General features: G+C 51.0%; 8 protein-coding genes across 8 annotated transcripts; 4 read left to right on the top strand and 4 right to left on the bottom strand.

The window, feature by feature from the left end:
- Positions 1-677: 677 nt before the first annotated feature.
- HER10_EVM0004865 (metalloproteinase) lies at positions 678-2278 on the bottom strand (the record flags this gene model as incomplete). The annotated part of the gene is made up of 5 exons (XM_035474494.1): positions 1785-2278; positions 1109-1720; positions 960-1030; positions 775-898; positions 678-709 (listed from the first exon to the last, which is right to left on the bottom strand). The coding sequence occupies exons 1-5, from the start codon at positions 2005-2007 to the stop codon at positions 678-680; spliced, it is 1062 nt and encodes a 353-aa protein (XP_035330626.1). The 5' UTR covers positions 2008-2278.
- Positions 2279-4555: 2277 nt separating this feature from the next.
- Positions 4556-5641, bottom strand: HER10_EVM0006232 (uncharacterized protein; the record flags this gene model as incomplete). Its single annotated transcript, XM_035475824.1, has 1 exon — positions 4556-5641. The coding sequence occupies one exon, from the start codon at positions 5639-5641 to the stop codon at positions 4556-4558; it is 1086 nt and encodes a 361-aa protein (XP_035330718.1).
- Positions 5642-7814: 2173 nt separating this feature from the next.
- Positions 7815-9583, bottom strand: HER10_EVM0001828 (peptidase family M28; the record flags this gene model as incomplete). The annotated part of the gene is made up of 5 exons (XM_035471563.1): positions 7815-7994; positions 8085-8563; positions 8619-8670; positions 8723-9386; positions 9462-9583. 5 exons carry the CDS (start codon positions 9581-9583, stop codon positions 7815-7817), a joined length of 1497 nt encoding a protein of 498 aa, XP_035330452.1.
- A 1323-nt stretch (positions 9584-10906) lies between these two features.
- On the top strand, positions 10907-13642 carry HER10_EVM0000942 (uncharacterized protein; the record flags this gene model as incomplete). Its single annotated transcript, XM_035470707.1, has 1 exon — positions 10907-13642. The coding sequence occupies one exon, from the start codon at positions 10907-10909 to the stop codon at positions 13640-13642; it is 2736 nt and encodes a 911-aa protein (XP_035330387.1).
- Positions 13643-14071: 429 nt separating this feature from the next.
- Positions 14072-15438, top strand: HER10_EVM0005240 (beta-lactamase; the record flags this gene model as incomplete). Its single annotated transcript, XM_035474862.1, has 3 exons — positions 14072-14220; positions 14287-15236; positions 15292-15438. The coding sequence occupies exons 1-3, from the start codon at positions 14136-14138 to the stop codon at positions 15436-15438; spliced, it is 1182 nt and encodes a 393-aa protein (XP_035330653.1). The 5' UTR covers positions 14072-14135.
- A 1322-nt stretch (positions 15439-16760) lies between these two features.
- HER10_EVM0013136 (TAM domain methyltransferase) lies at positions 16761-18662 on the top strand. Its single transcript, XM_035482503.1, has 9 exons — positions 16761-16907; positions 16986-17024; positions 17129-17219; positions 17276-17298; positions 17372-17513; positions 17565-17625; positions 17678-17815; positions 17874-18293; positions 18372-18662. The coding sequence occupies exons 1-9, from the start codon at positions 16794-16796 to the stop codon at positions 18436-18438; spliced, it is 1095 nt and encodes a 364-aa protein (XP_035331094.1). The 5' UTR covers positions 16761-16793; the 3' UTR covers positions 18439-18662.
- A 198-nt stretch (positions 18663-18860) lies between these two features.
- Positions 18861-20733, bottom strand: HER10_EVM0007698 (pantothenate transporter liz1; the record flags this gene model as incomplete). Its single annotated transcript, XM_035477244.1, has 8 exons — positions 18861-18985; positions 19040-19139; positions 19196-19496; positions 19556-19680; positions 19745-20065; positions 20121-20338; positions 20393-20445; positions 20519-20733. The coding sequence occupies 8 exons, from the start codon at positions 20731-20733 to the stop codon at positions 18861-18863; spliced, it is 1458 nt and encodes a 485-aa protein (XP_035330803.1).
- A 1045-nt stretch (positions 20734-21778) lies between these two features.
- Positions 21779-23197, top strand: HER10_EVM0004871 (uncharacterized protein; the record flags this gene model as incomplete). Its single annotated transcript, XM_035474500.1, has 1 exon — positions 21779-23197. One exon carries the CDS (start codon positions 21779-21781, stop codon positions 23195-23197), a length of 1419 nt encoding a protein of 472 aa, XP_035330628.1.
- Positions 23198-23552: the final 355 nt, after the last annotated feature.

The following is a 23552-nucleotide window of genomic DNA, read 5'->3' as shown; positions in this document are numbered from 1 at the left end:
TGATCAACTACACTATCATCTTTTAAATTACAAACTCATAACTTCCGCGGGCCCCATACTAAATCAACTCTTAGTCAAGACATTGCAGTAAATCGACCGAGGTGTGGGCCGCGACGTTCTGCAGGTGCTGCCAAGTGTGGGACGCGGTGCTCCTGTGTCGCTGTCATTGGGTCGAAAGACGCTCGCTTCTGCTCGTAGGGCAAAAATGTCCCACACGCAACCCACCACTCGAGGCTTAGAATCATAATCAAACCGCAAGGCCGCCGACATCATCGAGGAGCATCTCAATATCCCCGATGGCACAATTGGCTAGCGCGTCAGACTGTTAATCTGGAGGTTGGTGGTTCGAGCCCACCTCGGGGAGTTAAGATGGTTAGAGTCCATTAGCTCGTTGAGATTTCGTTTTTGCCATTTTTGGCACACCAGGTTCGGGATAATATGGGTCGTTTGGTACGCAGATCACGGCGGGAACACTCCAAACACTCTTGCTCAACCATTTCTACGTTATGAATATGTATGAGAATGTTAAGTTGTGACCCTCGGAGCGAGATCACAAACAACTTAGGTATTCTGCCATCCAACATGCTCCGGCGCAGCTATTATCTGATCCCGAAAGTCGACATGACCGAGTCCCTACCCCGCCCCCCAAAGACTTGTTCCATCTTGACGCGGAACGCTTAGCAGCCGACGTAGATGGCGTTGGCGAAAACTGTGAAATGAGAGTGGTCAGAAAAAGCACTTGCAAAGCGAAAGCAGAGGTCCGAAGAGGCTTACGGGCGTAGGTGTCGGCGTGGTTGAGGTTCTGGGCAGCGGTCAAGCTCTGGACACAGCTGTAGCCGTAGCAGGAGCTCTGGTCGGTGGTACCCTTGATCTGGGTCAAGTGGGTGACCTCGTGAAGCTTAGAGAGATCGAGTCAGCATTGAAGAAACTGGTGACTTCTCCCCCAGAGTAAAACTTACGGCAGTGGTGGCGCGGTCCTGAGCGTGGCAGGTGCTGGAGAGAGCAGTAAGGCTGTTGAAGAAGTAGGGGCCTGTGGCACGAGGAGTTTTGTCAGATGAGTTATCAAAAACGACATGTCATGTCTCATCGTCAGGACAGCGGTACTTACAGTTGACCATGTAAGAAGCAGAGGGAAGAGTGTAAGCGATGACACCGGAAGAGCAAGCAGGGTAGATATCGGTGCAGTACTGCTTGGAGACACCAGAGGTGGTGCTGCCGCACTCGGTGGCGACCTTGGCAAAGACGCCAGCGACGGTGGTACGGGTAGCGGTGGAAGAGGACTTGAAGTACTCGACCATCTTGGCAGCGGCGCCAGTAGAGGCGGCGGAGGAAGCGGCGGCAGCGAGGGCACGGCAGTTGGAGAGAGCGGTGGTGGTAGCGGTGCGCAGGGTGCCGGTGCAGTCGGACTGGACGACGGTGCGCTTGACGTTCTCGCGGAAGTCGCGGCGGACCTTGGAGGCGGCGGCGCCGTCAACCTCGACGCTCAAGACGTTTGAGCTGAAGGAGGCGGTGCTGGTGATGTCGTTGCTGCCGACCTCGGCGATGGAGAGCGCGCCCTTGGCGGCAACATCGACCTTGCCACCGACGCTGAGGTCGTGGACTTCACCGTAGTTCCACTCAACAGAGACGGTCTCGCCGGCGGAGATGACCTGGAAGGCATCCTCGGGAAGGCCGTTGGTGCCGAGGCGAAGGCGGATACCGTCGAACTCGACCTTGTCGGCTATTGAGGAGATTCGTTAGTGGCCAAGATTGGATCATGGTAATACTCATAAGAAGGCACTTACAGCCAGCAAAGACCTCAGCCTTCTCGACAGCGAGTTTGTCGAGGATGGAACCAGCCTTCAGGACCTTGAGGTCAGAGGCACCGGTGTTGGTGATGCTCGCCTTGATGGCGGTGTTGCCAGTGGACTCGATCTTGACATCGAGGGGGCTGTCGCGCTTGTTGAGGTCGACGACAACGGCGCTGGCAACAGCGGCGAAGCAGGAGAGGCCGGTGAGGAACTTCATGGTGAAGGTTGGACAAAGAAGGCGAGGAAGGTAATGCTGGGTTGATCTTGCCGATGCTGGTGAGGGATGAGGAGCAGGAAGTTGGCCATCAAGGTTCTCACGTGGAGTATATATACTCGAATGAAGCCATATCCAACTGCTAGGCAAGTGTCATACTTCACTCAACCATTGCTTGCTGATAAGCTTTGCTTCCAGATTCCGACTCCAATAGTCTTCATCATCATTGACAGGCGCTTTCCGGCGTCTGCCAAGCCGGGAAGAGCGACAGATCGGGAATGTGATAAAGAAGGTGGCTACATTCTCTTTCGTCGATATGAGGGGCTAAGCGAGTCTAACGCAGCGAGGTCACCGGAGGTTGGCGAGGATAGGAAGCCAAAGGAAGGAACGAGGGCGAATTTGCAGGACCCAGCGACGATGTGGGATGCCAAGAAAGCCAAGATGGCCAAGATGGCAACTCGATCGACCTTGCCGCATGTCCCCATGCTTGAGCTGGGTCGGTAGGTGAAGAGAAACGGTCGAAGTGTTGTCTGGATGCGAAGCAATCTGGGGAAGGACGTTCCATTAAAGCTCTTGGCATGTCGCCGCATCCGGAGCTCACTCCACAACTCATGTCGCCAGAGACCGCGCTAGGGACGTGAATTCAAGCTTGAATCAAACAACCATAGCGGCAACTAGCTTTTCCTAGTCTCGGTATCTAATCGAAGTAGCATAATACCTACATACAGTCTCAATCCGACCGGGAGACTCGGGGAGGCGGCGAACGCCGGCGGGTAAGCAGCCCCTTGTCTTTGCTCGAGACTAAGGTGAGATAGGCATCTGGAACCAGTCAGTCTTGGAGACTCAATATACTCATGGCAATGGTAGGCGAGCCTCTTGCCAGCTTGGGAAGGAGGTACACTCTTAGTGAGTGTGGTGGAAGGCTCCCCGACGCTTATTGGCACTTTGGCAAACGCTTCGACGATAACTATGAGGTCAGTACGTGGCAGTCCTGCTGAAAATGAACCGCATGGTATGCGAAATCCTGAGTACCCGCGTGTGGCAGGGGCAAAAGCGGCTCATCCACTTGGCCGACCAATCCTGGCCTGTGTCTGTTCGTATTCCTCACGGAAAAGTCGACGGATATGTGCCTTGATAGAGATATTGCACCAGGGGTTGAGACAGGGCTGGAGGCGGGAAGCTTATGTGGTCGATCGATATCCCGTGGATGGCACTCTCTGCGGGGTAAAAGAAGCGGATTTAAGAGACCAATTAGGACCTTAGTATTTACATTCCTATTCGGGGATCGCGATCTTTTGTTACTTTTGGAAGACTCGACACCCGACGTTCAGAGCTCTTTCTCTCTTCACCCGTATCGACCATCGTTTCGAAGGTTACAAAGTGTTGGGTGATTTCTCGTTGCACGGCACCCGGCATTTTGTGGCGGCTGGGCGCGCAGAAAAAGCACCGCCGTTGGCAATCTACTTGACGCGTTCTGCGACGACCTTCCTATTCCGATGCTATGTACCGGGTCTAGACTGAACCCTGCGGTAGTTCGGTCTCTGATGTTACAATGGAGACTTGGGGGAACCCCAGTGCACTGAACATTCTGTGGCACGAGTAATCATCCCATCACGCAGTTCTGTATCCGTAATTGCATCTCAATGCCGACCATCGGCGTGGAGAAGGCTTGTACCATGTCCACAGCGGAAAGGATGCGAAGTTTTTGGATTTGAACGACAAGGCAAATTACTTATCTCTCGGGCTGCAGTGCCTGCGAGATGACAAAAGTCCTAACTAGCCATTACCAATTGGAATTAGTGAGATGGGTCGAGACAACAAATGGGGCGGAACCGAGGCTCTCTGGGTGTTTCAACACCTTCCTGAGATGAACACGCCTGCTTACTTCGTCGGCTCGAAGGCGCGCTATGGCGGAACCGCTCACTCCGCCTGCTGTCTATAGGATGGGCTCCGTTGGGCAACGTTTACAACAACTACAGTTGTTCCCTTCCCATGGGGTGGTGGTGTGTGATACATGTAGTTCTCAAAAGCTCTGGAAACTTGTCTAAGCAGTCAATGCTTCAATTCATCGATGACAACATCCGTGTAACTCATTGCGCGTGCACATAGTTCTCTTCCTACATCGACTTTACAGACTGCATGCGCGAGATGCAGTCGCTCTTCTTTGAGAGCCTCTCGGCTTGGCCCCCTCACTTCTGCACGTTTAAGCATTCGCCAAGTTGCCAAGACAAAGTGGCAGCTGGTCATGGCGTGCTCAACGGTCGCTTGGGACACCATTCCTATACAGGAAGGCCATAGCAATACGTGTACTCCATATGTTTTGAGCGGTTACCGTCAGCCCATGATCGGATTGGAAGGAGACTCGAATCCATCTCGATGGAACAAGGTGGTGTGCCTTCTCAGCCGATAAAACACATGTAAATGGATGACAAGGCTTAGCCCGTCTGGTTCTAGGATAAACATTATTCCTTTCAATATCTGATATGCATATCAGAATGCATCTACCATCGGGAGGATTTCTGAGGACAACCTAGAAGCGGAAGCTCATCTGTCACTCTTGATAGCACTCGAAAGGATCATGACGTCCATGACATCCCACCATGCTACACGTATCCAGCAAGTTATCCATGTCAAGCTCCAAGTGGGCATGGACCGGCGAGCCGTCCTCATTCGGCATCAGTCTCAAGTACGTGGCGACAAGCTCACGCTTCTCGAGATCCCATTTACCTGACATCCAAACCCACCTCGACCCAGACGGTATGAACCCATTTGCATCCATCCCTCTTTCCTCCAACATCACTACGCCAGACTTGCCAATGACGAGCGCCTTCCCATCCCAGGCACTTTCCCTCCATGCCATGGTATTGAGGAGGTGAACAGCTTGCATCCTCAGCTCGTGATTGCGGCACTTGGCGACGATGGTGGCGAGCGGAGTTGTGAGGCCTTCTGCGAAGGTAAAGCCGACCTTTAAGATCGGTCCCGGGTCACGCATGTACGTCACGATCCTGTTCAAGAGGTCCCTAAAGTCAGCCTCGAATGCGTCGTAGCACATATCAGTCCGGTCGAGACCGCAGCTGATGACGATGTGGATCAAGAGCCGATGGATTTGTATCTTTCGCAGAGCTCGTCTTGCGTCATCCTCAAGAGAAGGGTCTTTGAGGTATACTTCCAGGACGGAGTCCCACATTCGTATGTATGACAGGAATGTAGCTTGTTCCAGTGCGGCCTGTGTAATGTTGCGCTGCTTGTATCGAAGCTGGTCGTGTAGCGAGCGCATAATGTGCACGACGGCGCGCGTAAAGAATTGACCCCAGAAGACTTCGAGCTTGGCAACTACTGTAACGCCTGGCTCAGGTAGCTCGAGAATCGGAGTGCCGTTCATCATCGGCATTGCAGTGCGATGCGAGTTAAAAAAGTGGGTGAAGCCACTCATGAGGGCGAGGCATGGCAAGAGGTGCTCAATATCTTCCATCTCATCGTTCCGCATGCCTCTTCGTAGTTGAGTAGCCACGGACTGTGAAGGCTGTGTCGAGTTATTTCCATTTTCAGGTGCATGACGTGGTGGACGCTGTGTGAGCGAGATTCTGTTCTCAAGAAGACGCATCCCGGTGCTAGTCAGAGTATCGACGTTGTTCATGTTGCCTTGGATGAACTCGAACCCCACAAGCAATAGAGTCATGATTATGACTGATCGTGGTGATGTTGAGGATGGATCCTGGATTCGTTGTCTGTATATTGAAACAGCCTTGACGTGGTGAAGTAAAGCCGATCTATGATGGTGGTTGAGAAGTCCACCAGATGGCGTCATCTTGGTACCCCAGGGACGGAGTGTCGACGGCATGGCATCCAGCTGGTCCTTTGACATCTCTTCAAGCATCTGGGCCTGAGATATAGCACCGATAGCCAAGAGAGACTCTTGAACGCATGGGTCTTGAGAGCTCTCCTGTAAGACGATTCTAGACCAAGCATCAGAATGGCCAGACCCCCAAAGGTCACGCACAAGCCGGTGTCGGAAGAGATCGTAATATTGAACATCTTCCTGGTTAAGCCGCAAAGTCGAGGGGCAAAGCGGTGGTGGTACGGGAACCCGCACCGCTATTTCTTGACCGGAGGCGACCGGACCCGACTCGTTCGGCCGCGGAAGAAGCTGCCGGCTGGCTTGTGCTTCCTGGGCTGCGACGGCCAGCCTTTGCTGCTCGGCGCTCCTCTTGAAATGCGCGTCCTCTTTCGTGTATCCGTCGCACTCCACGTCAGCTTTCTCACATCGGAAACACGTGGGTTTGCGTTCATCACACTTGACCCGCCGGATCTTGCAGGTGATGCAGCCTGATCGCACCTTGGGACGACTAGCACGTTTTCTTCTGGGATGGGAAGCTTCGCCGGTGCCGTTGACTGAGAGTTCCGGGTCTTGATTGGTAGGTCGAATGGTGCTAGGGTGCGGGAGCAGCGGGAGGATGCGGCTTTGTCGAGCTCCTTCGACGTAAGCTGAAGCTTGATGCCCCCGTGGCATGGCTTGGGTAAACGACAGATTGTTCATGATTGGATGAGGCTATTGACCTCTAGCCTTCGATGTGTCGTTCCAATATCGTAGCTTACGGCGAGAGCCTCGTATTTATGAGAAGTACGCTGGACATAGAGGTCAACTTCCATTCAACGGCTGACGCTATGTTTTCTCGGACGGGCGGCCTCGACCTTCTAGTCATGCAAGCTGACTGAAAATTGCTCGAAAGCGGATTTGCACAATGATGCTTGACCCTAGAAAAGGGATGCCTAGATGTCAGGTGCAAAGTCCCTCCAGGGCTGACGGAAATCCCCGGCGGCATCAAGTATGACCGTCTCTTGGCCCTGCGCTGCGGTCTCTGAGCCCCCTGTCAACTCTAGTGCCAAGGAAGGTTTCCATTGGACCACAGAGGACCGAGCCAATCAGAAGGGGCAGCTCGTATCCTTTAAGCTGCGTAGATAATTGGATAGGCGAGGTTTACTCAGCACTTTACAAAGCCGTGTTGAAATCTTGGACAATATTTAGATCAGAAGTCCGCCAAACACGCGCGGGTGCATGATCACCATTTTTGTATGATGCCCGAGCCAAATTTCAGATTTGGGTCGATTACGCCCGGCGCATTGCATAAGACGAGCGTCAAAAGTCCCACGGCGGAGTGGCGTTACCTGCGTGGAGATAGTTGCGTACTTATCACTCAGCATAGGGTACCTACCTTATGAGTAAGGAGGTACTCAAGACAATTCAGCGCAAGAGACGGACAAGCGCGTGGAATGAGATATAATGAGTAAAGTCCTAGACTTGATGGTGACGTCACCATCTATATCATGGCCCGGCTTGCACTTTGGTCAATGTTGCACAAGTGGAGAAATTTTGGACAGCTTACCACAGTGATGTCACTTGGTCGGTATTGAAGGTTTTCTAACTCAAGAAGAACAGGCCGGCGGCTTATGCGAACTATGGATTCTGAGTGGAGTTTCGTTCGCAAGCTAGCCATAAGTGTTCTGATACCAGACTAGAGAGTTAACCAATACATCTGCTTCACACTCTAAGCTGTTCTGACAGAATCTGTGTTCAAATGTTCAAGCCACATTTCAGTAAGATAAGTAACCTCTGCAATGCAACAAATTTACCGTTGCTGCGAAGGGGAATATGCTTTTTTCTGAGCACTCCAACGACCGTTCGGTATCAACAAAAGTTTTCATTGAGAAAATTTGGCCAGCTGGAATCTGAGTGGCTAATGTACATGAAAACCTTGCAGCCTCGAATTTATTGATTGCAAGGTAAGTACATATACATCAATATGGTTGACTTAAACATCATGTCCACATCCAAGATGCCTCTCCCCCAGAGCCTCCAACTCTTCGATCTGGATCATATCGGGCTCAAGGCTTCTCGATTGCAGATGAGTGAGCATTGTTGCGTTGACCGGGGTCTTGGGGATAAGTGATGTTCCGTTCAATGACAAAACCGTAAGCATGTGAGCAGCAGCCTGTAGTAATTTTTAGCAATCTGACCTTATTCCAAATTGCTGCACCTATCTACGGAAATAGGAGAGCGACAAATAGACGGAGGAACTCACCCTGGCATTGACAGTAATGGTGTTGGGGTCAGGGTTCTCAATCGTGTCACACGCCTGGTGATAGCATGGGTCCTGAGCGACTGCGGTACCTGTGTGCAGGAATCCAAACGGCTTGCCGAGAATCTGCCAGAAAGAGGCATAATCACTTCCGTTGGTCAGGACGGCTGGTGTGACCTCGAAACCCTGACTCTGGTAGTACGCCTCGTAGATGTGCTCGACAACATCTGATCCGGCGGGACCGGCGCTTCCGTGGGTGCTTCCATCAGTATCGGCCACACCGAAGAAGCCCTTGGCCACCATGTCGAAGTTGAGGTAAACAAGAAGGTCATCGACGTCGGACGCGGGCAGGTTGGAGCAGTAAAACTTAGATCCCAGGAGGCCGTTTTCCTCAGCACCCCACCAGGCGAAGCGGACCTTGTTCTTCGTTCGGTACTGCGTCATGGCCAGGAAGAGCTCGAGAAGCAAGCTGGTACCAGAGCCTGTGAAGATGTCAGACATTGCGCTTTTTGTTACTTTTATGTGAAGATGACGTACCGTCGTCGTTGATGCCTGGTCCGGCTTGGACACTGTCCAAGTGAGCCCCAAGCTATGAGACGTCTTAGCTTCGAATAGTACACATTACTTAGCCTCATACTTACCATGATGACGTTGTGAGGGTCACCTTCTTCGGTCTCAACGAAGACGTTCTGGGTGATACGCTCCTCAACGATTTGAGTCTGCTGGAAGTGTGCCTCAACAGTTTCACCAGCATCCAGGCGCTCCTTGATCTTCAATCCGTCCGCGAGATTGATGAAACCGGCCGGCACAAAGCCCTCGGGATCGGGAGCACTGAGGGATCCAGCCGTCGCATTGGTGGTAATGTCGTGATAGACAATGACAGCAGCGGCGCCAGCGGCAGCAGCAGGGCGGACTCTTCCGGCAAGAGTGCCACCAGTAGGGCATCTGAATCTCTGCACGAGTACGATCTTGTCCTGGACATTTAAACCCTCGTAGTTGGCAGCATCGCAGGCGGCGGCGCCATCGGGACCGAGTACAATTTCTGCCGTGATACCTTCTGCGCTCGTGGAGGGAGAGTATGTCAAGCCAAAGACGTAAATCGACTCGCCATCAATGTTGAAGTCGATCGAGGTGACCTGACCAAAGGTGGCAGGAAAGTCTTGTTTCCATGCCTTCGTGGCTGGGATTGCGGAGATGCGATCCCAAACGTAGTCGACCGATGCGGCATAACCTGGGAGACCGAAGGCGCGGTTTCCGCCGTTGGCGAAGGCGATTTCGTTGAGAGCTTCCAGGTTGGCCATCAAGCTGTTTCGCAATACTTGTCAGCCAATTGCGCCAATTGACCCCTCAAGACTGTTGAGAGGGATAATTGGTTCTTACTTCTCAGTGGTGAGACCAGCTTGGAGTTTTTCCGAGTCAATCTTGGGCCGACATGTCGTGTTCGTTGCCGCGGTGCTAGTGACCAGCGACAGTAAAGTCGCAGTCGACTTGGAGAACTTCATAGCTGCAGTGAGTCGGATCTAGGTACAGCTCAGGCTAAACCGCTAGAAACAGAATTAAACAGCTCAGGCTGGCGAGACCTCCCTTTTATTTGCACAACATCAGCTCCGCCATAGACCTGCTTTCCCATGTGTTAGTGTTGCGGTCTGGCGCGGCACAACCAGAGTGCCACCGCAAAGCAGCAAAAAAACACGATAGTTTGCATGCCCATCCCGGACCGCCGAGACTTCGGCGCCCAATCGGCCGCCGTCAGTTGGGGCAGACGCACGAACCGAAGGTCGGATCGGGAAGGTCGACGGTGGAGGTGAGGGGAAGTTCGGGCCCGCCAAGAGCCAAGCACTATAAAAGCTGTAGTCTTGGCCCGTGATGTCGTTAACACGGTGGGCTGCGAGGTGCGGTCTTCTCTACTTCGTTTGTGTTGGTCATGATTCAGTCGCGTGCTCTGCAAGTACTGCACACTATCTCTGTGCTGTACTTTTGCCAGGGTCCTACGAAGTACTATAGGAGCCTATCCGGGAGGACCGGACTTTGGTGACCAGCAAAGCGTTCCATGTCGCCAAGCATGAGGCGAAGGGTTGTCGATAGACCGAACGGTGAAATAAAAAGTGTTATCAGTTCTTTAATGAGGCGCGCGGGCACAGATCATTGGCACACTCTTCACTCCAAATCATAGTTTTTCCAGGGCGACAAGCAGAACCTCGCCGATCCATTGATTCGCCCACCCATCATGAAGCTCATGGAGGACAGATGCTAGAGGGGAGCGTAATTGAATTAGAGTCTAGAATTGGACCTCTCAGAATTAACAAAGTACTTTACTATTGACCTTGACCTTTTGGCGACAAGTTGCCATTTCCGATTGGTTATTGACCCGTCGCTCGGTGTAAGTCTCTCGAGTGATACTCTGTATTTCATTTCTTGCCCGAGGTAAAGTTCCCAGCTCATGCTACGCCAGGCAACGCCTAGCACGAAGTACTTTCATCGCATGATTTCATCGCCAAAACGCCCAGGCTATGGCTTGTCCCACAACAACTTCTTTTCCGGATCCAACTTGTCACGAAGAGGCTCAGGTCAATTCTTACAACTGTGCTTATATCAGGTGATTCCCTCGGCAAGGGCTGCCGAAGCGCGTCAGAGGATGATTTGTCGACAGCACATTCGCTACAAGCGACTAACCCTCCACAACCGTGCTGGGCTGTTGCCTAGTCGAACTTGCAACATTAAAGTAGAAATCCAATTTTCTGCAAAACTAAATCTTCCGACTCATATCAACAAAGAGTGTCCAATCGGTCTACTTTCGACAGGCAAACACCAAACGACTTCTCAACATGTCACGTCCTCAATCTCCAACGGACGATGTGTACAACGACCCTGACGGCTATGAGCTGCAAATCGCTATTGACCAGCTAGCGGCTGGTTCATCGGAAGCATTGCGACTGTATCTAGCTCGTAAAAACGGCCTCGATCCCGCCACCGCATCACTTAGTTCATCGCCGTTCAAGAGAACCGACGATCCGAATGTCACGTACGCATATGCCGGAAAACTAGACAATACCCAGGCACCGGGAGATGAGAAGATGCACGACCCCAGTGCAGAGTTGAACAGACCGGACGTCATGTTCGACGACACAGACATACCCTTTAATTATGAGCCGTTAGACCCCGAGCTTCGACAAATTCGGCTCCTAAAACTGGGTGCCCCTGACGAGGATGGCGTCATACGCGAATTGCAGGTCGAAACCTTTTACCTTGATGATGCTCCCCCTTATTTCTGTCTCTCGTATGTTTGGGGAGATCCCGAGCGATTCCTTGCGGTGAATTGCAACGGGAAGATGATCTCCGTGACGCAGAATCTTTATCATGCGTTGCGAACTTGCCTTAACAGACACCCTACCACGTGGTTCTGGGCCGATGGTATTTGCATCAACCAAGACGACATTGTCGAACGGAGTCAACAGGTTCTGCTGATGGGCAATATCTATAAGGGGGCAAAGCTGGTTCTTGCCCATCCTGGTCACTACCAATACGAGCGCCGCAAGCCTGAGGACGATGACAGCAGGGAGGAAGCCACGTTGGAAGACCGTATGGGAGGTCTGGGAGTTCAGGATATGATGAGCTTCGGTATGGATGATCCAGCCGAAGATGAAGCCACTCCAGAAACTGAGAAACCATATGGGCTATCGGACTTTGCACTAGAGCCTGTAGACGATGCCTACAGCCCCGAAAGCGTTCAAGGTGCCATCAGCATTATGACATTCATGACTCATATCTGGGAAGACCAACGCCGAGACAACATCATGTCAGACATAGAGTGGGACAAAGTCGGTCTTCCAGATACGGAAACGGAAGAGGGCCGGGAGACGTGGAACAAGTTAGTTCGTTTCTGGGTGACCGACTGGTACTTCCGCACATGGATCCTGCAGGAGGTCATTCTGGCACCAAAGGTAGTCGTGCTCTATGGAACAGCAGCTATTAGCCTGGAAGCAATCACGGACTTCTGGGATCTTGCGAGACTTCATGGCCTTCCAAGGCCACTTCGAATCGGCATGTATGCTGAAGTCTTCAGTATGGTTATGCATCTAAGTCCCGTAAGCTCCTTCAAGTTGCTACGAGACCGCGGACAGGGATTTAGGACATCACCAGCGATTGCCGATACAGAAACTGTGGTGGATGAGGCTGTGGAAGGAAATTCTCCTCTCAATCTCCTGGAATTGCTTTGTTTGACGAGGAACAACCTGGCGACTGATGCTAGAGACAAGGTTTATGGCCTTCTCGGACTCACTGACGACCCTGTCGCTCAGTCTATCATTCCCGACTACTCCTCCCACAATACCCCAGACAAAGTCTTCACTGAGGTTGCGAGAGTTATGATCGAAGCTGGTCACGCTGTTGACCTCCTACACCACGCCGGCATCAATCAAGGCATCTCAGACCTTCCCTCCTGGGTGCCTGATTGGACGATTCAGTCTCGCTCTACTTTATCCACCCAGCTCTATCACTGTATGCCCAACACGTCTCTCAAGATATCACTATCAGCCTTGGATGATGCTCCGAAACTCGCTGTGCGAGGGATGATCCTGGATCGAGTCAACTTCGTGGGGCCATCGTGGAAATATTACATTCACAATCAAACTGACAATACATTCAACCTTTTCGAGGGTGCGCCAGATCTAGAGATTCCACCATTTAACGATGAAGATTCTCGAAATTTCATCCTCACCTTCGCGACTATTACGACTCAAGACGACCTCAAAGAGCGATACACCGACGAAGGTCTCAATGACGCGGTTGTGAGGACCCTGGCGATGGATCGATCGTGGCAGGGCACAAGGATTGGGCCAAGACACAATGCAGAGGAAGTCAGGGACGAAGCTTCCAGTCTCGTTACGAGCAGAAAGGACAGCGATAATTCTCCCGAACTAGTATCGACATCGAAAGAATTTTTCGCAGGCGTGGACGCCTTCCGGCGCTTCTACGCTCAGGGACCGAACGAAGAGGATGATGAGCACGCGCCAGGTATTCGCGTGCACCAGACGGCGATATTCAAATGGCTGCTTGACTTCGACGTCGATGTCGAGGCAGACCTTCAGAAACGCATGGTCCCCTTCACTGTCCCTTTTCAAGAAGCTCAACGTGGTCGACGATTTGCGACGATTGGTACAAGGGACCACAAGAACGAAGAGGATTTTAAAAAAGATGCGGCTATCTTGGAAGAAAAGCCTGGCAGGGTGTTATTTGACACGAAGCCTGTGGACCATCATTACATGGGCACTGTTCCGTGGAATGCTCAGGTCGAGGATTACGTGGTACTCCTCGAGGGATTTAGGACACCATTTGTCTTGCGAAAAGTCCCCAATGATGATGAATCGGGCGATGGAGATAAATTCCATATCATTGGCGATTGCTATGTGCACGGCATCATGGATGGCGAGCTTTTGAGACCGATTGACAGCCTCAAAGAGACATTGAAGGCCGAGCAAGTCGGAGTCGACGCCGAGGGAGAAGAGTATGTTGTGAAGGGCCTTGAAGGTTACCTACACTTCCAAGACTTCGTCATTGTGTAGTTCAAATCAGCATTTCTTTCGAGCTTGATTTAGTTCATGAAGCATCTTAAGATGTTGCTTGTTCTTCCACTGATGTAACATTCGAAGTTTGGTCTCCGAGATCGCGCCCGCGATATTTAAAGATGACCGCATTCCTGCTGTCCTAACGATTAAGGTTCACAATGTTCGATTTTTCACGTTAAATGAGGTTATTGATAATCTTCGAAATTAAGGCCGGGTCTTGAAATTTGATGTTTTCTTTTTCTCCGCGGAATTATTGCCCTCCTCCAGCGGGTCATCCTCGATGTCTGCGTTACCTCGGGATGTTGTCAGGCAGCGGCGGGGGATCGGCATTAACCTCGGATGACTAATGAAAAGTTGCTTGTCTGCTCCCAAGTCCCATCCAATTGTTTCAGCCCGTTTAAGGTTTCACTCTTCCCTATCTCTCACCAAGAGAGGACTTTGTTTGCACATCGAGACCTGTTGACAAAGTGTGTTGCTCAAGTTCTCGGCCATGGTTTCTTTTGAAGAGCGAATCGACACCGCAGTGCGGGATCGTGATATCCCCGGCGTCATACTCCATGCTCAGAACAAGTCTGGTAAGCCAACTTCCCCCAACATCGAAGCTGACCTCACCTCCAGCGATTGCTAATACAACCGAACAGGCAGTTTTCAATACTCACATATCTATGGAGATAATCTGAAAAGCTCAACACCTTTGTCAGATGAAAATATCCTCACTCTTGCCTCCGTCACCAAGCTCTTCACGACAATCGCCGCCCTGCAGCTCGTGGAGCGTGGTATTTTGACCCTTGATGGAGATGTATCGAAGCACATCCCGACACTTGCACAGAAGCCCGTGTTGACCGGCTTCGCGGAGTCCGGCAAGCCTATCGAAGTACAACGCAAGAAGCCCATCACTCTGCGCCACCTTCTCACGCATAGCGCCGGTAACAGCTACGATTTCCTCAGCGATGCGACGCGAGAGTGGCAGTCCTTCCACGGCCTCAAACCAACCCGCGGGTCTACTGTGGAGGAGCGGTTCGGGTACCCCTTGAACTACGAGCCGGGAGAGGACTGGGCCTATAGTTGCAGCTCAGATTGGACGGGGAAGCTGATTGAGAAAGTGTCTGGGAAGTCGCTTGAGCAGTATATGCGGGAAAACATCTGGGACCCGGTTGGCGCATCAAGTTTCACGTTCAATGTGGAGTCTGTCAGATCAAAACTTTGGGGAATGAATACTCGAGACAGGGATACAGGGAAGATTGTCCTCCATCGAGGAAGGGAGTTGAATCATGGAGTTACCGACTGTCTTGGTGGACAAGGATCCTATGGCTCGGCTCCCGATGTCATGCGAGTCTTGCACTCGCTGCTGGTTGACGATGGGAAGCTACTGGCTCCGACAACGACTTCCGAAATGTTCAAACCCCAGCTGTCATCACAGGCTAAGAGCAGCCTGCTAAAGGCAATGGAAGAGCCAGAGTGGGCAGTTGGTCATTTCCCTGTGACGGGCGAGTATGACTGGGGCCTTGGTGGTCTGCTTGTGGATGGACACAGTCACCCATATCGGCGGAACGCAACTCTGATGTGGAGTGGTGCATCAAACGTTTTCTGGGTAAGTCTTCTCTCCCCTATGTGATTTAAACAGACGCTTTTCTGATTTCGGGTAGTGGATCGATCGCCAAGCTGGGCTTTGTGGCTTCTTTGCGACGCAGATGCTCCCTGCGGCAGAGGAGGGAGTCCGGCCGTACATCAAGGCATTTGAAGATGAGATGTACTCGAAAGTCGGGGGTACCAAAACACGCGCAGTGCTTTGAATAGACTAGATCCATCACAAGCGCATGCAAACTCGCATGAAACACTGCTGATTTCGCCATCCCTCGGGGCACAAGCACTAACAAAAAACGTGAACAATTGCTCTCGTGGCAACCATACTCTCTATTTTTTTTCTTTTTTTGGGTCAATGAATGAGCGCAAATTGATATACATGTATTATGTCAATGTGATTGACAATTGAGGTATTCGAAGTCTGAGGTTTTTGGAACCCCAGTCAAAACAGTTTCAGATACCACCAGATCACTCCTTTACAGCGGCTTACGGCACGGCCCGGCCGCTATTTACAAAGCTTCGCCCGTGGCTGACATTGCGTCCGCTTTCGCTGGCAGACAAGGCCTCCACTGGAATTGAATCAAGTCAGCTCAAACCCGGCACACCGACTATTGGGAAAGGGATTTTGCGGACGGACAGAGACCATTGTCAGATCACAACGGGTATCAAGTCCGCGCGTCCGTCGCATGGAAGTGCATGTACTGTAACCCAAGAATGTTGGTGCCGAAAAAGCATTGAGCTTCCATTGGCGGGGGCCCCAGTGTCTGAGGACTACGGTGCTATCCGTGGTCTTCCCCTCCTGAAGCGTGTACTTCATCACAAAAGTTTAGGGTTGGGATTCAACTTACAGGCGAATGGAGAATTCCTTTCTTGTTGACATGGGCAATGCTCAGCGATACGGACTTAGCACATTATCTGGATTACTTGTAGGCCAGGGGAGGAAACGTTGAGTCTGTAACGTTGCTGATGCTGGCGTCAAATCATGCGTCATGATATCTCACAGCGACGATCACCGCTAATGACTTGCCAGAAATCCTGCGCGCAATTTTGCAGGGAAGCAGAGCTCAAGTGGCATGACAGTACCCGGTTCGCGGGACGCTCTACACCGACATGTCTGGGGACCTGGTCTGCTATCGCGTCTCTCAGAGGTCCATCACCTGGAGATGCGTCCACTGCTCGTGAACCCCATGAGGGATGGCACGTGTCAAGTCCCTTGGCAGTTATCGCTAGCTAGTGGAGTTGAATCGTCTCCAACCCCTTAACTCCAAGTCTGGTTGGATAAACCGCTGAAGATTCTCCACAGCCCGAGATTCCTTTAGGATAGGTCCGTCGAAGTCTACAAGCTGCCAACCTCTGATCCATGCACATTGCTGCACCGCCCGGTGTCCCCGGTATGGTCCTGAAGAGGGGGAGGGGGATTTGCGTGTGGCCCCTGCCCCTTGGAAGTTTGGGTTGACCTTCAGCGCATTAAATACCTAGACCTCAGACGATCTAATCTGTAACCCCACGATTTTTCTCATCAACCCCCTCACCGACGTCGACTGATACTTTGGAAGGATTCGTGATGGCGACTTCGGGAGATGAGACGCGATCACCTCCGGCGGCCGAGACCGTAGCTTCTCCAACTCATCCCGAGGTGCATCCTGAGGATGACGCGAACCCGGCAACGGGTATCATTGTATGCCCTGGGATCCATAGCGAGCCCTGAACCGGGCAGAACGGGCAACCCTTTGCTAATTTGCGATGCGATGCTTAGGATGCTGACGACGGAGAAACAGACTCCGCCATTAATGTCGTACGTTATTGTTACATATTAACGCAGACCTCTAGAACTCGTGACAGAATCTCATTTGAGGGTACGCGACTTTACCTATCTATGCTTACCGTTGCCCGTTCTAGTCAATCCGCGACTCTCTCACTTCCATTCGCTCGTCCATTCTCAATTTTGAAGATGAGAACGGACGTCTTTACCACTCTCATTCCCGAGGCAGTAAGTCTCCAAATCCTATACCTAGTAGCCAAGAGACTGGTCTGATAGATGCGTAGAATATTACTTTCCTCACGATAACGTAAGTTGAGATCGCCATGGTGTATATGTGAGCAGTCTGGGTGAATCTGATGTAGGTTGCTGACGGTTAATAGGTCGAACAAGAGCGATTGGATCTACAGCACGAGCTCTTCATGAGAACATTCAGAGGGCGCCTTTGTACATGTCCAAAGTCTTACGGGGCCAACAGAGTCCTGGATCTCGGAACGGGAACAGGAATCTGGGCTCTGGAATATGGTCAGTCATATACAGGTGTACGATGCTATTAGCCAACTGACGGTCGAGCAGCGGAGGAGCATCCCGAGTCAGAAGTGATTGGGGTGGATATCAGTCCAGTGCAACCTGACTTGTGAGTCAAGTCACGAAGTCTTGAAACTTTCAACCTACTGATCATCTTCAAGCATGCCTCCCAATTGCTCTTTCGAGATAGACGATCTGGAGAAACCGTGGACATGGTCAAAACAATTCGACTTCATCTTCTCGAGAACTCTAAGCGGCAGTATTCTGGACCCAGCCAAGCTGGTTGACAGCATTTATAAGTGAATTATTCCTGAATCCCTCCACACTTGCGCAATACTCTAACGCCTGATCACATAGCCAACTTGAACCCGGTGGCTGGTTCGAAGCCCAAGATGTCTGCATGGAAGCTCGGACTGACGACAATACTCTACCTGAGAACAGCTACTTGGCACAATGGGCCGATGAAGTGGTTGACGCCATGGAGAAGATCAATCGGACACTCAAGCTTCCCCTCAAGTGGAAGCAGCTCCTCATCGATCGTGGCTTTGAAGATGTTCGAGAGACTATTTACAAATGGCCAACCAACACCTGGCCGCGAGACAAAACGATGAAGGATATTGGCGGATGGGGGCTTGCGAACCTTGACTACTTTCTCGAGACAGCGGCTCTTGGTATCTTGACTAACATCAAGGGCTGGTCGAAGGAAGAAGTCATTGTTTTGTGTTCACAAGCGAGGAAAGAGATGCGTGATCCAAGGATCCATGTTTGGTGGCCTGTGTAAGTTCTTTCGTTGAGCAAGAATGCCTGAGGAAGCTCAACTTGCTTTGGGTGCTACTACTGACTTCAATCTGCTAGATATGTTGTTTCTGGTCGCAAGCCAGGCACTCCAACCCAGGCCCCTGCTGAGCCCTCGGCAGCTTGACTTCGCTAATATCATCAAAGAGTGAATGCCAACAGCCATCCTCACTCGGCAGAGGGTCATATAAAGGCATTCCAGAAGGGTCTCGATATGAGAGAACACGTGAGGTCCGATTATTGCGGCTTACCTATGTCCAACCAGTGCGATCGGCTTCTGCTTTGAGGCTATCCTATGTCGATAGAAACTACTGTGAGAAATTATCTCGGGCAGTTCAACGCAACATCCCCAACATCCCCTTCACAGTGTGAACCCCGCGGTAATCATGCCAAAGCTATGTGATCCCAATAGAACCCGTCAAGCTATAGTTCATCTGGTCTCTCTGAGCCGCCTTCAGTGCCTTGGTTCTCTTGTCGAGCGTGCTTCTGACTGTTGAGTTTCTTTAGCACACAGAAATTTTCAGAGACCATCGCGGGACTGAGAAAAACTTACTCTCTTCGCCTGTACATGTACCACATGAGTGTGACGCTAATGATTGCAAGACCTCCGAAAAGTATGAGAATTTGATAGCCGTACTTGTACTTTGGCGCATCATAGGTGGGAAATAGAACCACTGTGACTTGATTAGCATAAGAGACTCGCGTGGCATGTTCCAGCTTCAACTCACATGGTACCCAAAGAACCCAAGCATAGGAGACGACATTGGCAGTGGCCACGAGCAGTTGTCTGAGACTAGGATCACCCGCGTTGAGTCTATTGGCCCAGCTCTATACTTCATGTCAGAAACTGTCGCACAAGTGGTTTCTGTGAGGTGGTTACTTACAATAAGGACTGGAGTGGCTGCGGATCCAGCATACGAAAGGTAGTATGCAAACATCAACGCCCCCTTGGGGATATACCACACGGAAAGCAAGATATTGGACAATATCATCAGAGCCTGAACGATGACAATCATCGTATAGTTCTGTCCGGTTCGGTCTGCGATTATACCCCAGATGACTGTGGCAACGATGTTCAGAGCACTGCCGCCGGTGGGATAGATATTTGCGTCTACAACACTGTAGCCAGCAGACTTCAGCCAGAGGTTGAAATAGCTGGTAGCAGTGTGACACGCCGCGACCATGCTACCAAGTTATGTGAGCAAAAGTCGGAACGGATGTGCCTCTTCGAGAAAGGAACTCACGTGTATGGCACGACAAATACCCAGATCTCCCAACCGAGGTAGATACGCTTGGCCTCCTTCCATGTCAACTTTTGTTGAGCCTTCTGTCCAAACTTCTCGATCCTATTGATGCCATATTTGACATGCTACAAAGGGTGAGTCACTCCTACATGAATTCACGTTAGACAGGGGAATGCAGGAATTACGTACCTCGGCTGACCAGTAAAACGCTTTCGTATTATGAGGCAGGTCAGGTAATCCGAAGAAGCCCCAGAAAGCAATCGGAAGCGAAATGATCGCGTCCATGATGAACAGCCATCTCCAACCTGCAATACCATGACGACCATCCATGCTGGTGTATAGCCCTGCTTGCAAGTAACCGCTGAACATACTGGCAATAGACTCGACTTGTAGAAGTATGGCTAGGCGCTTCGTGAGCTCTTTTGGGCCGTACCAGCCACCCAGCATGGCGATGTATCCTGGGAAAGCACAAGCCTCGAACAGACCAATGAAGAAACGCAACGCGTACATCTTACACCGAAGGTCAGTACATTGAACCACGACCTCTTCTACGGCCTGCACTTACCGTCTTGATATTCTTGGCAAACCCCATGCCGATAACAAGCAGCGACCAGATGACCTCGCACGATGGGATTAGAATAGAGGGTCGGATGAAACTGAGTTGTGACATCTGAGCCGGAACACTGCCGACCATGATACCCAAACTGAACCAGGTGTTCAGCCAGTTACGCTCATTTCCGTAGAGACCCAGGTCAGTCTGCATGCCACTGATGAAGGCATTGCCTAAGAGATAGTCTTAGTAATATTCAGTTGCACAACATAAAGAGATTGACTTACTGTAGTTTGTCTGATCAAGATACTTTATGAAGTACCCGAAGCAAACCGTAGGACTAGAGCGTACAAGGAATCTGTCAGTCCCAGGGAACTTGGGCCATATGACAAAGAGCAGGAGAGGAGACTCACAAGAAGAAAGTATCGAGCCTTTGAACGTATTTTCGATACTCTGGATCTCCATCAACAGAGTCCCATACGAGACCGACAATCTTCCGCCACCTGGAAGGAGGTTGCTCGGGGATGGCCTCTGCGGCGTTTACTGGGGTCGTGTCTTTGGCATTCTTGTCCAGATCCGAAGTGGTGTCTGACACTGCCACGGGGGCAACGGATTTGATATCCGACATGTCGTTCAGTGATTGGTGCCCAGAAAATCCGTGTCTGCGGGCTTGTCCCAGTAGTCTGGTTTGGCGCAGCTGTTCAGTCGACCTCACATCGATATATACTCCGGCTTCCCCAAGAGAAACGATTTTTTCCGAAGAATCTAACCTCATTGAATTCATCCAAGGGTACTACTGACACGGGCTAGATAACCACCCAAGCCTGATTTGCTACTGGTGAATGATGCCATCTCAATCCATGTGGGCGAGGTCACCTCCTAACTCCTTCGGACCCGGTTTTGTTCCAAAATCGACTCCAAAACAACCTGCATGTACGTGCAGACATAATGTTTTCATCTCGGTGCTCTTTGAAAAGAATGACTGTACCTCAGGGGAGGTGTGCCGTTCTCGGATGTTGCAGCAGAAGGAATTCAATGTCGTGACTGGCTGCCCCACCATGTCGTTATCTCACTCCGCTCTGTCGCCTTGCTTGATTTCCGGCATCTTTGCCGGTAATGACATTTGGCCCGGCAACTTTAGGTACCTAAATATGGCCATTGAACAGTCAACTTGGATTAATCTGGATACATCCAGTGAGAAAATTTTCACTTCATAAACTCGCCATCTCGGTTCAGTAAGATTTCCTAAGAACTACATCGTATCTGATGGTGTTCATCTTGTTGCGTTAGGACCAAAAGGTCAATTTCTCTGCAAAAGGGCACACGGAGATCGTTCGGAACATTTTGAGCCGATACTTTGTGGAAAGTACATGTCACGGTAAGACGACTGATACTTGTTGTCCATTGAAGGCACAGAATCCATGTCCGGCTGCAAGCCGGAGTGCATTAATTCAACCGGACTGTGCGTGTATCCACTTGACAGCTCCTCCGGCCAGGCGTATCCTCCTGTCTCCGCGATCGCAGGGCAGCTTGAATGTTCTATTTACTCCGATACTTAGTCCATGCCCAGCAATGCTGATATCATCAGTTCAAGGAGAATCTGGCCATTCGGGCCCCTATCACCATTCATCACACCTTCAGTATAAGAGAACGCACTTCAAACTTCACACAGCATGACGCCAGAAATTCTTCGACTATCTTTAGAGAACGTCGATTTCCGACTTCCGACTCAAGTTACAGACGACAATAGTGTGACAGCACTAAAAAGTCTAGTCTTCGAACCCCTCCTCCGATGGCAGCCCCACGGCCATGTTAAGCCCGGGCTTTTTGACCGATGGGAGCACTCCCCTGATGCCCGAGTCTGGCACTTTCACATCCGAGACGACGCCTACTTTCATGATAACCAGCCTTGCAAGGCTAAGGATATTGTCAGCTACATCAATGGCCTCCTGGACTCAAGAGACTATTTCGGCATGCGCTGGAGTTACAGCCGCTATTTTGCTCAAACCAAGTTCTCTGCTGAGGATGACCGGACTGTTAAAGTGACAAACGCGGAACCATTCGCGGATATCGAGGGTGTATTCTGCGAATTTTGGCCTTCCCGCATCGACAAGAATGGCAAGCCGGTGCTTGGAACGGGTCCTTTCCGTGTCATCGAGTTTGAGCGAAAAGATGGCACCGGTAGAGCCGCTCTACAACGACTGAATCCAATGCGGCATGGTTCACCTCATACCATCATAGCGACGATGGAGCCGGATGCTGCTGAAAGACTTCGACTTCTACGTGCCGGCGAGGTTGATGCTGCTCTCAATCTTGAGCGGGTCGATGATCTCAACCTTCTCGATTTCGACTCTGCTTTTCGATGGGGCCGAGTAACGAGCACTTTATCGGCTATCTACTATCTCAACTGTACAGAGGGCATCTTTGCTTCACCAGACGCACGCTTAGCTGTGAATCTTGCGTTGGACAATGATGCATTGGTGAAGGAAGTATACCATGGGTTCGCAAAGTCATCCGCTACCATCGTCAGCCCCTATCATCTCGGCTTTCCAGAGTCACGACTGCAACCGATTCCATACGACCCCGAAAGCGCCAGAGATCTTCTCAAAGATTTTGACAAAAGCACGGATCTTATCTTGAGAACTCCAGTGTACATGCCAGAGCATGCCCAAAAGATTTCGGAATTTGTGGCATCAGCCTTGGAAGCTGTTGGCTTCAAGGTCGAAATCAAGGTTGAGACCAATCGGCCAGAATATGCCCGACAAATAGGACTCAGAAAGGAGATTGGAAGCCTCGCCTTGTTTGACTCAACACCAAACAGCACCTTTCGTGTGTTGGATGACAAGATTTCCAGTTCGTCACATGCAACGTGGTGGCTTGGGTATCACGATGATAAGGTGCAAGAACTGTTTTGTGAGGCACGAAACAAGATCAGCTATGATGATAGAGCTGAAGCATATGCGAAGACTCTTGATAGATTGCAACAGAATCCACCGTGGTTGTACATAGGTCATCCTGATGTTATTTGGGCAACACAACGTGAAGTTGGACTTCAGATTGGGCACTCGGGGGTGCTCACACTCGACTCATGAGCAGCAATTTGGGGAGTAGAAGGAAATTATGCAGGATTAATGGGAAGTTTCAAAAGCCTTAGTCTCTTTGTGGTAACATTTGTGTATACATGTAGTCGAGGGCTAGAGTGAATCCTTCCACTGGATCCTCTTCACGACAAAGACGTGTTTGAAGCCATTGCAGTCAGTAGCCCAAAGTTTTCGATGCACCCTTCCTGGAACCATTCAGCTGTAAGCTCCTTCTGCGGAACCTCCGCAACGGACCCGAAGACTCGGATCCACTCATGTAACGCCACGGTACATAAGCCAGCCGATGTCGCCGACTGCGCTTCATCCGTCAGCCTGACACTTTCTTGATCAATGCCTTTAGTCTGTC

This window comes from Colletotrichum scovillei, assembly GCF_011075155.1.
Source record: "Colletotrichum scovillei strain TJNH1 chromosome Unknown Contig00008, whole genome shotgun sequence".
NCBI lineage: Eukaryota > Fungi > Ascomycota > Sordariomycetes > Glomerellales > Glomerellaceae > Colletotrichum > Colletotrichum scovillei.
Note: the sequence above shows the minus strand (reverse complement) of the source record. Positions and strands in the feature narration are given on the sequence as shown.

What these genes read in the sequence shown, in the direction of transcription:
- HER10_EVM0013136 (XM_035482503.1), top strand. Translation starts at nt 16,794, where the DNA reads ATGGCGACTTCGGGAGATGAGACGCGATCACCTCCGGCGGCCGAGACC. An exon ending in AATCTGGGCTCTGGAATATG is followed by an intron (nt 17,514 to 17,564) that starts GTCAGTCATATA and finishes ACGGTCGAGCAG; the next exon opens with CGGAGGAGCATCCCGAGTCA. An exon ending in AGTCCAGTGCAACCTGACTT is followed by an intron (nt 17,626 to 17,677) that starts GTGAGTCAAGTC and finishes ATCATCTTCAAG; the next exon opens with CATGCCTCCCAATTGCTCTT.